We start from the raw sequence: 12,313 nt of genomic DNA, 5'->3' as shown, positions 1-12,313 counted from the left end.
GGAATGTGCTCCTTACACGTAGACAGCGACACCAGCGTTTTTTTATGTGGTTTCAGGCTGTGAGCCTAGAGGACTTATTCCGGCTCAGAGAAGGGGCGGTGACTTGCTCCCGACTCTGCCAGGACCTGCTCCGGGGAGGGGGCGGGGCCAACATGGCGCCGAGCGCCGGGTGAGCGGCGCTTTGGCTGCGGTGAGAGTCTTTTCCAGCGCGGGGCGCTCCGCTGGCGGGGGTGCGTCTGAGTAGTACCGGGGACTAGACCCTTTGATGGGCCTGTGTGGGGACCAGGAGGAGGACGGTTGGTTGTGTGTCCGTGCGCATGGGGACTCTTTGCATTGGAGGGATGTTGGGCGATGAGGTGGGCTCTTTGCTGCTTCTTTCGCGCTCGACCCATTGCCTGGGGATCTTCGACCCGCTTCCCCGCTGGGGTGACTGCAAAGATCTAGCTCAAGTTAGCCCTTCCCCGTGAAGCTTTCTTGCAGACTCCACTGACTTGAGGGGCTCCTGAGGTCGTCACGTGTTTTATGAGCCTTTACTGACAGAGGGTACTGCGGGGTATTGAAAGATTAGTAGGTGTTCTCTAGGAAACTGGGACTCGACCGCCTCATGTATACCCGGCCCCAGGCATGGAGTATGTGTTGAATAAATGTGTTTCTTACAGATAAGACTTTAAAAAGTAAGGGAGGAGACCTGAGATGCTTTGAGAAGAACCAAATTCTCTTTCGCCTCCATCTTCGCACCGCTCCAGCACGCCCCCACCTACAACCCGCAGTCAGTCCTAAACGCTTTTGACATTAGTCTTCCTAATGACAGCTTCAAGCGAATCACTTTACTTTTGGTCACAGAGTAGATTCCAAGCTTGGGCCTGTATCTTGTTCATTTTGATAGTAGTGGTTACCGAGGATGTATTGAGCACCTACATCTTTAAGCCTCACCATTCATTTACTCAACAAATATCCATTGAATACAGTGTCTCAGGCAACAGTCTGCAGTCTTGGAATATATCAGTGAATATAACAAAGATCTCTGTCCACACGGTGCAGGAAGGGGAGATGTGGTAGTGTTTAACAATAAGTGATACAATATGTATGTTAATAGTTGTTAAATGCCATGGAGGAAAAAAAGCAGAGTGGGAATGGGATGTGTTATTAAATAGGGTGATAGAAATAGGCAGCCAAGCAGACGTCTGAGAAAGAGCATTCCAGGCAGAAAGAACAGGCAAAGGCCATAAAGCGAGAGCATGCCTGTCAGTTTTGAACATCAAGGAGGACTGTGGGACTGGATCAAGGTGGAAGAAGGAAAGGAGATCAGAGATATGCAGAGAGGACAAATCAGGCAGGGCCTTGTAGACCATAGTGAGAATTTTGGATTTTATTCTATGGCAAATGTGGATCCATTACAGGTTTGAGCAGAGAAATGACCTAATCTGATTTATGATTTGACAGAATCACTTTGGTAGCTATGTTAGGAATAGTTGTAAGGAACAAGGGTGGAACCAGGAAGAGCATGTCAGGAGGCTGTTGAAGTTACTCAGGTGTTGGATGATGGGGACGTGACCATGCAGTGTGAATGGAGTGTTCAGGTTGGGTCTTCTGGTGGATTTGATGTGAGGGCTCACCTGGATAGATGGTGTTACTACGAAGACAAGGGAAGCTGAGGATGTAGCATGTGGGAAGGGGGAAGATCAGGAGTTCAATTTTAGTGGAGGTTTTAAGTAGACAGTTTGATATACAAGTCTAGAGCTAGGAAGAACTCTGGGCTAGGGATATAAATTTAGCCTGTAAGCGATATTGAAAACTGTGAGAGAGGTTGAGGTCACCAAGTGAATAAGTAGCTAGAGAAGAAGATTAAGAACTGAGCCCCCGACATTCCAACATTAAGCAGATGGGAAGAACCAATAAAGAGAACCGAGAGGGAGTGGCCAGTGAAGTAGGAGGAAAACCAGGAGAAGGTAGTACAGCAGTGGAGTAAAAGTGCTTTCAGAAGGGAGTAGTCAGCTATGCTATGTGCTGCTGAGAGGTTAAAGAAGATGAGGACAGAGAGTGGGCCTCGGATTTGGCGATGCAGAGTCATCAGTGACTTTGATGGGTGGTTTCAGGGACCTAGCAAGATCAAAAGCCTGATTGGAGTAGGTTCAAGAGAGGAGAGGAGAGGAATTAGAAACAGTTAAGACAGCTCTTTAGGGAGTTTTATTACAAGGAGGAGCCAGAAAAGTGGAGTATAGCATATAAAGTGGAATGAAAAGGTTATTTAAAATGTATATTTGGTGAAATACACATAAAAGTTACCATCTCAACCATTTTTAAGTGTAGTTTATTGCATTAAGTATATTTACAATATTATGCAACCATCACCACCATCCATCTCCAGAACTCTTCATTTTATAAAACTGGAATTCCGTACCTATTAAACAATAACTCCCTATCCCACCACCTCCAGTCCCTGGCAACCACCATTCTACTTTCTGACTCTGAGTTTAACTACTCTAAGATCCTCACACAAATGGAATCATACCATATTTGTCCTTTTGTGACCGACTTATTTCACTCAGCATTATGTTCTCAATTCTCAGGGTTCATCCAGGTTGTAGCATGTGTCAGAATTTCCTTTTTAAGGCTGAATATTTCATTGTATGTAGACCACTTTTGTTTGTTTTGTTTTAAGATGGGAGAAATAACTGCATTTTTAAGCTGATGGGAGCCATCTTATAGGTTGAGAAATTGATGATGTGGGGAGATGGAAGAAATGCTTGAGCTGGTGTCAGGCATGAACAGTTTATAATAACAAGTAGGAAGGCAGAGTATGTGAGCACTGGTGCTGCTCAGGTGGTAGATGTGGTGGGAGTCTATGGAGGTCCCTTATGATAGCCAAAAGCAAGGAAGTAGAAAAGGTACTACATGTAGTATGATTGTCTGGCAGCATTAAGGGCCCATTTAAAGTTTATGGCCATGAATTTAAAGTGGGAATTGGCCATGACAATTAGGGGTGTTTCTCATCACCTTGAATTGTGTGGGTATATGTTATCGGCTCAGGAGAATTGTATTTTGCCAATATTGTATTTGTGTCAAGAACAAATAATGACGCAAGAAGGGGCAAGAGAGATGAAGGTATGTGCAAAACAACCTTAGGAAAAAGGTGTTTCCCATGTTTTACCGAGAAGAAACCCAAACCTGGGACAATTTACTCTGCCCAAGTGACATAGCTAGGTAGTGCTAGGCTAGGGTTTAAATTGAGAGCCAAGATCATTCTACCTCACTTGCAGTGCCTGGCATAGAACTACAGCTCAATTATGTTGATTGCTACCTCCTTTTTTTACACCCAGTACTGACATGGGGGACAGAAGACACCCCTGAGTTCCTTCCCTCCTTGCATACCCACTGTTTATTTGTTATGTCCTCTCCTGACCAGAACGCCTTTATTCTTTGGGTCTCATGTTTCCTTTTCTCTTTTGCCTGCCCCATCCCCCTGCCAGGGTCTCCATCTCTCTACCCTGGGGCATCATTCCTCAGGGAGGAGAAGAGGGGGCTCCAGAATGGCTGAGGAGAAGAAGCTCAAGCTCAGCAATACCGTGCTGCCCTCAGAGTCAATGAAGGTGGTGGCTGAGTCGATGGGCATCGCCCAGATTCAGGAGGAAACCTGCCAGCTGCTGACAGATGAGGTCAGCTACCGCATCAAGGAGATTGCACAGGTAACCCTGCCCCTCTACCTAGCCCTGCATTGTATTGAGGATTCTGCCCAGGCTCACTTCTTCCTCAGGGTCTTGGGCTGACATCTCTTCTCTCACTCCCAGGATGCCTTGAAGTTCATGCACATGGGGAAGCGGCAGAAGCTCACCACCAGTGACATTGACTATGCACTGAAGCTTAAGAACGTTGAGGTGATTGGGACACACAGGACTGAGACAGGGACAGGGTGGTGAGAGCAGTCCTCCCAGACACTGCATTTGCCTTCAGCCATGCCTTTGTGGGATCCCTTCTCATGCCAGTGTCTCTTTCTCTCCTGATATAGCCACTCTATGGCTTCCACGCTCAGGAGTTCATTCCTTTCCGGTTTGCCTCTGGTGGGGGCCGGGAGCTTTACTTTTATGAGGAGAAGGAGGTTGACCTGAGCGACATCATCAATACCCCTCTGCCCCGGGTGCCCCTGGACGTCTGCCTCAAAGGTTGGGGGAGAGGAGAGCAGGGTGGTAGGGAGGAGGGAAAGGAGGAACAATGCATATGGGTTTGAGGAAGCTCACGACAAAGAAACCCTCAGTGTGAGATCCCTGGTGAGTTGTAGGAAGTGGTAATAGGAATGAAAACATACATTCCTTAGTGTGGAGTGACTCCCTAGTGTCTGTGTCTAGCAGTTCAAATAATACGTTCCTTCTTTGCAGCTCATTGGTTGAGTATTGAAGGCTGCCAGCCAGCTATCCCAGAGAATCCACCACCAGGTAATCGCCATTCCCAGAGCCTCCCCTCCCCCCGCCCCCCCTGTCTCACTCTCCCTTCACATCTACTGCTCTCGTCACTCTTGCTGTGACTGGTTTGCCACCAGCTCCCAAAGAGCAACAGAAGGCTGAGGCCACAGAACCCCTGAAGTCAGCAAAGCCAGGCCAGGAAGAAGATGGACCCTTGAAAGGCAAAGGTCAAGGGGCTGCTCCAGCCGATGGCAAAGGTCAGTTCTGCTAGACTAGGCCTCTCCTGGCTCTTGTCCCAAAGCCAAATGGTCATTTGTACAGTGGGTGAGGTCAGGGTAAGTAAGGGGCGAGAGCTCAAGCCAGAGAGCCTCAGAAGGGATCAAGCAGCCTAAGAGAAGCCACTTCTCCCTGGGTAGGGGAGTAGAGGGTGAAGTTTTGTCTTTGAGGCCTCTTTTGAGCTTTCTTTTTCAAACCTGTTTTTCCAATTCACACAGGAAAAGAAAAGAAAGCACCACCCCTGCTGGAGGGAGGCCCTTTGCGACTAAAGCCCCGAAGTATCCATGAGTTGTCTGTGGAGCAGCAGCTGTACTACAAGGAGATCACAGAAGCCTGTGTGGGGTCATGTGAAGCCAAGAGAGCGGTAGGGTCCAACCACCTTCCCTTTACCCTGAGACTCCTTCTTATGGAGGCCCCACGAAATTCTCCCATGGTATCTCTCCCCACTTCACTCATTCCTTCTCCCACAGGAAGCTCTTCAGAGCATTGCAACAGACCCTGGGCTCTATCAGATGCTGCCACGGTTCAGCACCTTCATCTCAGAGGGGGTGAGAAGATTCAGGAAGGCTAGGACCTAGGATGAGGTTCTGGGGCAGAGGGGTGAGGAGACAGTAGGGAATGCTCATTTAAAGGGTCTGCCCTGTCACTTCTCTTTCCCATAGGTCCGTGTGAATGTGGTGCAGAACAACCTGGCCCTGCTCATCTATCTGATGCGCATGGTGAAGGCACTGATGGATAACCCTACGCTGTATCTAGAAAAATACGTGAGTGGCTTTGCCTACCCACCTCTCATCCTAGGTTTCGAGGACCTCACTGCCACCAACAGGAAGCCATTTGTCAGAATTAACTGACTCGGCACTTCTCCTTTAGGTGCATGAGTTGATTCCAGCTGTGATGACGTGCATCGTGAGCAGGCAGCTTTGCCTGCGGCCAGATGTGGACAATCACTGGGCGCTCCGGGACTTTGCTGCCCGCCTGGTAGCCCAGATCTGCAAGCATTTCAGCACAACCACTAACAACATCCAGTCCCGGATTACCAAGACCTTCACCAAGGTAAGCCAGGAGAAAAAGGAGGGTAAGTCCTTTCCATCTCTACCCCAGGGCTGTCACTAGGATGAGAGCTTCACCTAAACCAGTGGTGAGTCAATTGTGGCTGAGGAGAATGACACTGAAAACAAGGGTCAGAGGCCAGGGCGACTGGGACTTGAGCTATATGTATCTATAACGTCTTAATGATCTACAAGGAAAGTGTTTATGAGAGATTTGGGTCCTTACCAATTGGCCTTTCAGGCCCCTTATCTGGGTTTATTTTCCATCCCCTTACAGAGCTGGGTGGATGAGAAGACTCCGTGGACCACACGTTATGGCTCCATCGCAGGCCTGGCTGAGCTGGGACACGATGTCAGGCCCCAAGGGGAAGCACCGGGGGAGGGAGGCATCACGAGGTCATAGCGGGAAACAGTCCCACAATTGGGAGACCCTGTAGTGACCTCAGGGCTCTGGCTTCTCCTCTTCCTTTCCAACAGGTGATTAAAACTCTGATTCTGCCACGGCTGCAGCAGGAGGGGGAGCGGATCCGCAGTGTCTTGGATGGCCCTGTGCTGAGCAACATTGACCGCATTGGAGCTGATCATGTGCAGAGCCTCCTCCTGGTGACCAGAGCCCCTTGCCCTCCCCCGCTTACTTCTTCCCACTACCCCTTCCCCCCAACACACACCAGGGTACAATGTTTAGCAAGCATGTGGTGTCTTTTATTCACTTGTCCCGTCTTTGCCTCATATATTCAGAGCACATCTCAAAGTCCCATATTGTCTTGCAGATGGGAAGACTGAGGCACAAAGGGGTTAAATAAGAAGAGGTCTTAACTCTCAGCCTATGACTTCTAGACTGCACTGCCCCCAATGCTTCTGCATCCTTATTGCCCGTTCCATGCAAGGCAAATGCCCTATAGACCAGCTACCCCTTAGATTATTACCAGGGTATTCAGCAAGTTTTGTTCACACCAGTTGGTGCCTTTGTTTTCTCATAAAGAAAACTACAGTATTCCTCACATACACTGCTATCCCAGCAGTTTGACTTCCAACAGCAGCTAAAATGATAGGTAATATCTTTTTTCACCTTCACGCTTCTAAGAGTTCCAGCCCTCTCTCTACCTGGCTTTTTTTGTTTGTTTTTTGCCTTCTCTACAGAAACACTGTGCCCCTGTACTGGCAAAGCTGCGCCCACCACCTGACAATCAGGATGCCTATCGGGGAGAATTTGGGTCCCTCGGACCCCTCCTCTGTTCCCATGTGGTCAAGGCCCGGGCCCAAGCTGCTCTGCAGGCTCAGCAGGTCAACAGGACCACTCTTACCATCACCCAGGTCAGTGACAGTGCAGGGAAGAGGAAGGTAAAATGAAGAAAAATGGGGGTGGGATAGTCAGGGTTTCCATCATGGTAAAGAATCATAGACATACCTATACTCAGGTACTAATTTTTTTAAAAAGGCCCAGGGCCCTGTGCATCAGAGTCTTAGGGGAAGCTAGGCCCCCAACCCCAATGAGACCCGCTGAGAAGTAAGAGGAGCCCCTTTTTCTTAGATGTTGACAATTTTCTTCTTGCTTCTTTTTCCTATAGCCCCGGCCCACGCTGACCCTCTCACAGGCCCCTCAGCCTGGCCCTCGTACCCCTGGCTTGCTGAAGGTTCCTGGCTCTATTGCTCTGCCTGTCCAGACACTGGTGTCTGCACGAGCTGCTGCCCCACCTCAGCCTTCCCCTCCTCCAACTAAGTTTATTGTAATGTCATCGTCCTCCAGCGCTTCATCCACCCAACAGGTACGGAGCTGTGTGGGACTGACCAGGGATGGTGGGCAGCATGTCATCATGCTGCCCTGAGGGGCCTGAGGTTACTTCAGAGCACTCTGGGGTGGGCGGCTAGAGTATAGCCCAGTCCCATCTGGACCCAAAAATAGGAGCTAGAAGGATTACTTCCCAGGGGCCCAAAAGGCCACAGATGCTCCTCCTGAGCAAGGCTCAGAGGATAAATTATTCAGTTGGAGCAACTGAAGTATTCCCCCAGACCCAAGGAATGTAGAGGATATAAGGCAACAGGTACTGCCTTTCTTTCTTCTCCCAGGTCCTGTCCCTCAGCACCTCAGCCCCTGGCTCAGGTTCTACCACTACCTCTCCCGTTACTACCACGGTCCCCAGTGTGCAGCCTATTGTCAAGCTGGTCTCCACTGCTACAGCTGCACCCCCCAGCACTGCCCCCTCTGGCCCTGGCAGTGTCCAGAAGTACATAGTGGTCTCTCTTCCCCCAACAGGGGAGGGCAAAGGAGGCCCCACCTCCCATCCTTCTCCTGTTCCTCCCCCATCCTCAGCTCCCTCCCCGCTTGGGGGCAGTGCCCTCTGTGGAGGGAAACAGGAAGCTGGAGATAGTCCCCCTCCAGCTCCAGGGACTCCAAAGGCTAATGGCTCTCAGCCTCCTGGATCTGGCTCCCCTCAGCCTGCGCCTTGATGCTGTCACACATCCGCCAACCTTCTCTCCCCCAGATTCTATTTCTCCACACAACACACATACACACGTATACGCATGCTAGGTGGAAGGAAGTAGTCTGCTTCCTTCACCGTAACTTTTTAGATATTGTACAGCCAGCTCCTCAGAATAAAAGTTTGATTTGTAATTTCTGATCCACCTTAGTCTTTCCTGTGTCCAATACCCTAAGAAGGTCTAACCCGTTGAGACCTTATGATCTCTAGGATTTAAGACTCTTCCAGTTACATCCATAGTCATGGGCTGGAAGGCCAGAAAAGACAGTATCGTCCTTCTCCCTAACCACAGGCTGCTGCCTTTGGTGCCCATATTCTCACTTGGGGAACCTCAGATCCGAATGACATAGGCATCACTGTGGCTTAGGTGTCGTACCCACTTGTGGGGGTTGGCATTGCCGCAGGGTCTGAATGCCAGCCTGAGGAAGCGAACCTGGAGGCCAGAGCACGTGTGCCGGGGAAGTTCAAAGGAGAGGCTTGCAGGACCCAGCCCCAGAGGAGGGGCTGAGGTGGAGTGCCCTTGACTGGGAGGCCCAGGCAGGCCCGGGATGTCCATCTGTGAGGGGGAGAAGTAGGGGGAGAGGTGCTGAAGGCACAGAGAGGAAGTTGGGCAGGGAAGCCAAGGGGTCAGAAAGCTGACCATGCTGGCGGGAATAATGCAGCAACTGCATTAGGAGAGATAGGTCAGGGAGCTGAAAATGGAGGTGGGAGGAGACGAACTTAGAGAATCAGCAGCCAATACCTGGAAAAGGCCTGAGAGCTGAGAGCCTCCTTGCACCCGAGGCAGGTCCCAGTGAAGGGCTCCTTCCCTGAGCTCTACCTTCTGCTCTGGGCTGCTGAGCTCCTGAGACAGGCTGGAGTTTGGAGAGGAAATGTGCTGGGTTCAGCCCCTCCCTGCTTTGGGGGCAGGCAGTTCCACCCCACAGTGCACACACTCCTCCCCAGTGTCACCTGTTGCCCAGGCAAGCTGTTAAAACCACCTAAGTCCCCACAGTGCACACACACTAACCTGACCACCCCTCGAGGCAGAGGAAGGTGCAGCCTGACGTTGAGAGCCTGGCTGTAAAGACAAAAGGAACAGAGTCAGCCCCAGGAAGGTAGTGACTTGTTCCCTCTCTTCATTAATGTCACAGCTAGAATGCAGCACTAGTGCCACCATATCCCCTTCTCAAACTCTTGAGCCTCTAACTAAACTGGATTCCGAGGCTGGTGACTGCATCTAAAAGCAGAAGCAACAGGTGTCTGTCGCCTACCCACTATAGCTGAACTAGTCTTGGCTATCCCCACTCGTACCTTTTTGGGGGCAGGTCACATCGCAACTTCAGATAAACCTGGAGCCTAGAAGAGAAAGTACAATACCTTTACTAGGATCACATCCTACTGGTATCTCACCATCCCCACCCAAGGCCCCCAGAAGTGGCTGTTAGTTGTGCCCCAGGAAGGAGAGAGAAAGGATGAAAATCTACCCAATTTCATTAGTGACTAGCATTCACAAGGCTGAGTCCACTTGTGGGGAGGGTGCCTTTTTCTAACTATATATAACTACCATCCCTCCACAGTAAGTCTTGGGAACATATATCTATTGGCTTGGGTTCCAGGGAAGTTCAGGAACAGGAGAAATGGTCTCACCTGCCAGAGCCTCGGTCCCACTGCACAGAGGGAAAGAGCCGGAAGGGGAGTGGGGAGGAGAGGTCATCTGAGAGTTGGTACCGCATCACAGTCAGCTAAGACCAGGGAGGAAGATCAGTTTGGTCCCCTCACACCTGAACTGCCTCCCTTCCCCCTGGCAAATGGAATATGCTAGGCCAGCCCATCCTGACCTCGCCCTGAGGTGGTTGCAAACGGAGGATTCGATGAGACTCGAATTCATCCAGGTGCACTGAGCTGTGAAATGAGACCTCATCCACCCGAATTCCTGGCCCATAACCTGGAAAAACAGAAAGACGACTCTCCTAAACCATATTTTAAGAGAAAAGGGCAAGGGTGGAGTGGCGTGAAGATCTACCTCTAATTTCCATGAAACCTATGGCAGTGACTTATATCTAGGAGAAGAAAACCCACTTTTTCCTCACCTCTTAGTTCTGACTTCCCCACACAAAATTCTTCTGTCAAGCCAATGCGCATCTCTGTCAGAAGGAAGGACATCAGAAAAGTCCACCAAATACCACCATTTACACCACCAAGGAGCCTGTCCCAAACCCAACCGTGGGCTCGACCTGCAAACTTCTCACCACAACCACTGGGAAGAAAGCTCTTGAGTCGGATCTCTCCCTGCACATCCACCTTCAGCAGCGATCCCTGAGAGTGGCCATAAGGTTAATAATGCCCAAAGGCAACCTCTCAACATTTCCCAGATACCGTCTGTCCTCAGCTCCAAGTCTGGGGGCCCAAACTTACATTAGATGCTATCAGTACAGACAGTCTCTCGACTACGTCCAAAAATACTTCGTTCTTTTGGCTCTGAGAAAGACAGAGGATTTGGGTAGTTGGAGACTGAACAGCCTACGTTCTAAAGTGGACAGGACAGTGGCAGCTAGGACCCTGGGGTGGGGACATGAGGTAGGGGAAGGGACTGGATTATCCACGTCTAAGGGAGGTGGAAAGATATGCCACCTCTGGACTCTGGAATCCCAGAAAAAGATCAGAGGGTTTGAACCTCTTGATCTCTCCCTCACCTGATCAGAGCGGCTGGACAGGACTGGGCGGCTGGCTGCACTGCTGGGGGCCACTTTGCTCTGTTGCGTCTCAGCCCCAAACTGGAAAGCACCCAAAGCCATCAGTCCTCAGGTCTGACACTCCCTACCACCCTTCTCCATCCTAATCCTCTTCCTCCACTGACCAAGCCAACACTGCTGAGGTCAAAGAGGCTGAAGGGCTTGCTGACCACGGCCTCAGTCTGGATGAAGTTCCTCAGCATCTCCGTGGATGTGGTCTGTATGTAGCCATAGTCCTAGGGACAAAGGAAGGGAGTCTTTGGGTGGGCAGTGGAGGGAAGGGATGAAAAGGAGTGGACTTAGCTTCCCAAACAAGGAACAGGGACAATGAGGAAAATCTTTGGACCTTACCAGCACTTCATCCAGGAGTTCATAGACAAGAGCCACATTGCGGGAGATGGTCGCCTCTCCCAGAGAACCACAGTAGTCGCCCAGGAGAGTGGCTAAGCTGAGGAAAAAGAATGGACTGTGCATCTCCTCCTCCTCTCTGAACCCCCAAGCCCAGCTGCCCAGCCCTGCCCTCCTTACCGACTGAGCAGCTCTAGGAGGGTGAAAGGAGAAATGTTTTCTGAAGTTGTAGCCACCAAATAGAGGCCACTGTGTCTGATGTGAATAAAATGACGATCATCGTGGTGCTGAGACAAAGGGCGAGGGAAAAAGCATCAGGAAGACAGTTGTGCTGAAGGGCCCATGAGACTTGGCCTGGTATCTTGATTCCCCTGCTTCCTCGCAGTGGGACTTACGACGAACCAGAAACCTCCCTCGGGGCCGGCTTCCCAAAGTGTTAAGTGGAATTAATAATAGTTGCTACCCCAGAGGTGCTGAGGATTGAGACATGCGAGGAGCTGTGCGTGCTACATTGTTAGCAATCAACAAACTTTCGTTAATATTTGCAGGAATGTACACCCTCCCCCGGCCCCGCCCAAGGGAAAGCTCTCAAGGAAGCAGCCCGAGGAGGGAGGAGGCGCTCCCCTACCCGAGATGGTCCTGAATACCACTCCCACCCCCCGTGTGGTTACCATAACAACTGGGGACTCCTCTCCGGGCAGTCCTGTCAGCTTCCGGTAGAAGAGCTCAGCCACATCCCGGCCGCCACTGTCCCCACGGACTATCGGGTTGAAGGGCAGCTAAGGAGTCGGCAACACAGGCTGGCTCTGGGACACAACTTCCACCCAGCCTCTCCCCACCCCATGGACCCGCGGGTCAAGGATACAGTCCTTGTAGATGATTGGGTCTCCCTTGGAGGACAGAATGAAGAACTGGGAAATCATGGCCGTTCTGGAGGGTAGACAAGGAGACAGCAAAAATTGGGCGTGCCCCTCCCAGCGGGCCTGGAACAAAAGGACGCGCCTGGGCTGGCCCTTTAAGAACGATTTTCCTCGGACGCGGGAAACCCG

At 50.8% G+C, this 12,313-nt stretch overlaps 2 protein-coding genes across 6 annotated transcripts; one reads left to right on the top strand and one right to left on the bottom strand.

The window, feature by feature from the left end:
- The first annotated feature begins 37 nt into the window (after window positions 1–37).
- TAF6 (TATA-box binding protein associated factor 6) lies at window positions 38–8,343 on the top strand. Of its 4 annotated transcripts, none has more exons than XM_039844183.1 (15): window positions 38–190; window positions 3,471–3,686; window positions 3,789–3,875; window positions 4,007–4,160; window positions 4,374–4,430; window positions 4,535–4,654; window positions 4,892–5,037; window positions 5,144–5,221; window positions 5,336–5,437; window positions 5,544–5,726; window positions 6,000–6,074; window positions 6,200–6,325; window positions 6,863–7,036; window positions 7,291–7,488; window positions 7,790–8,340. In XM_039844183.1, the coding sequence occupies exons 2-15, from the start codon at window positions 3,531–3,533 to the stop codon at window positions 8,168–8,170; spliced, it is 2,037 nt and encodes a 678-aa protein (XP_039700117.1). In that variant the 5' UTR covers window positions 38–190; window positions 3,471–3,530; the 3' UTR covers window positions 8,171–8,340. The 4 variants fall into 4 exon arrangements, with proteins under 4 accessions (XP_039700117.1, XP_039700116.1, XP_039700118.1 ...); XM_039844182.1 differs by having other exon boundaries at window positions 140–296; window positions 7,790–8,343; XM_039844184.1 differs by having other exon boundaries at window positions 162–230.
- On the bottom strand, window positions 6,403–12,308 carry AP4M1 (adaptor related protein complex 4 subunit mu 1). Of its 2 annotated transcripts, none has more exons than XM_039844186.1 (15): window positions 12,130–12,308; window positions 11,936–12,024; window positions 11,445–11,551; window positions 11,268–11,364; window positions 11,042–11,152; window positions 10,878–10,958; window positions 10,600–10,662; window positions 10,419–10,500; window positions 10,275–10,328; window positions 10,023–10,129; window positions 9,832–9,926; window positions 9,496–9,540; window positions 9,212–9,262; window positions 8,945–9,056; window positions 6,403–8,758 (listed from the first exon to the last, which is right to left on the bottom strand). In XM_039844186.1, exons 1-15 carry the CDS (start codon window positions 12,185–12,187, stop codon window positions 8,534–8,536), a joined length of 1,377 nt encoding a protein of 458 aa, XP_039700120.1. In that variant the 5' UTR covers window positions 12,188–12,308; the 3' UTR covers window positions 6,403–8,533. The 2 variants fall into 2 exon arrangements, with proteins under 2 accessions (XP_039700120.1, XP_039700121.1); XM_039844187.1 differs by having other exon boundaries at window positions 10,434–10,500; window positions 12,130–12,304.
- Between the last annotated feature and the right edge of the window lie 5 nt (window positions 12,309–12,313).

This window comes from Pteropus medius, unplaced genomic scaffold, assembly GCF_902729225.1.
Source record: "Pteropus medius unplaced genomic scaffold, Ma_sr-lr_union100, whole genome shotgun sequence".
NCBI lineage: Eukaryota > Metazoa > Chordata > Mammalia > Chiroptera > Pteropodidae > Pteropus > Pteropus medius.
The sequence above is the reverse complement of the archived record's forward strand: the minus strand, read 5'-3'. Positions and strand labels throughout refer to the sequence as shown.

Bases quoted from the DNA above. Each gene is read 5' to 3' on its own strand.
- TAF6 (XM_039844182.1), top strand. From the start codon at position 3,531: ATGGCTGAGGAGAAGAAGCTCAAGCTCAGCAATACCGTGCTGCCCTCA. The intron at 4,655-4,891 runs GTCAGTTCTGCT...CAATTCACACAG, and splicing joins TGCTCCAGCCGATGGCAAAG to GAAAAGAAAAGAAAGCACCA. The intron at 5,222-5,335 runs GTGAGAAGATTC...TCTTTCCCATAG, and splicing joins GCACCTTCATCTCAGAGGGG to GTCCGTGTGAATGTGGTGCA.
- AP4M1 (XM_039844186.1), bottom strand. From the start codon at position 12,187: ATGATTTCCCAGTTCTTCATTCTGTCCTCCAAGGGAGACCCAATCATC. The intron at 10,959-11,041 runs GTCAGTGGAGGA...GGTGCTTTCCAG, and splicing joins ACCTCAGCAGTGTTGGCTTG to TTTGGGGCTGAGACGCAACA. The intron at 9,541-9,831 runs GTGAGACCATTT...TTTCTCTTCTAG, and splicing joins TGGGACCGAGGCTCTGGCAG to GCTCCAGGTTTATCTGAAGT.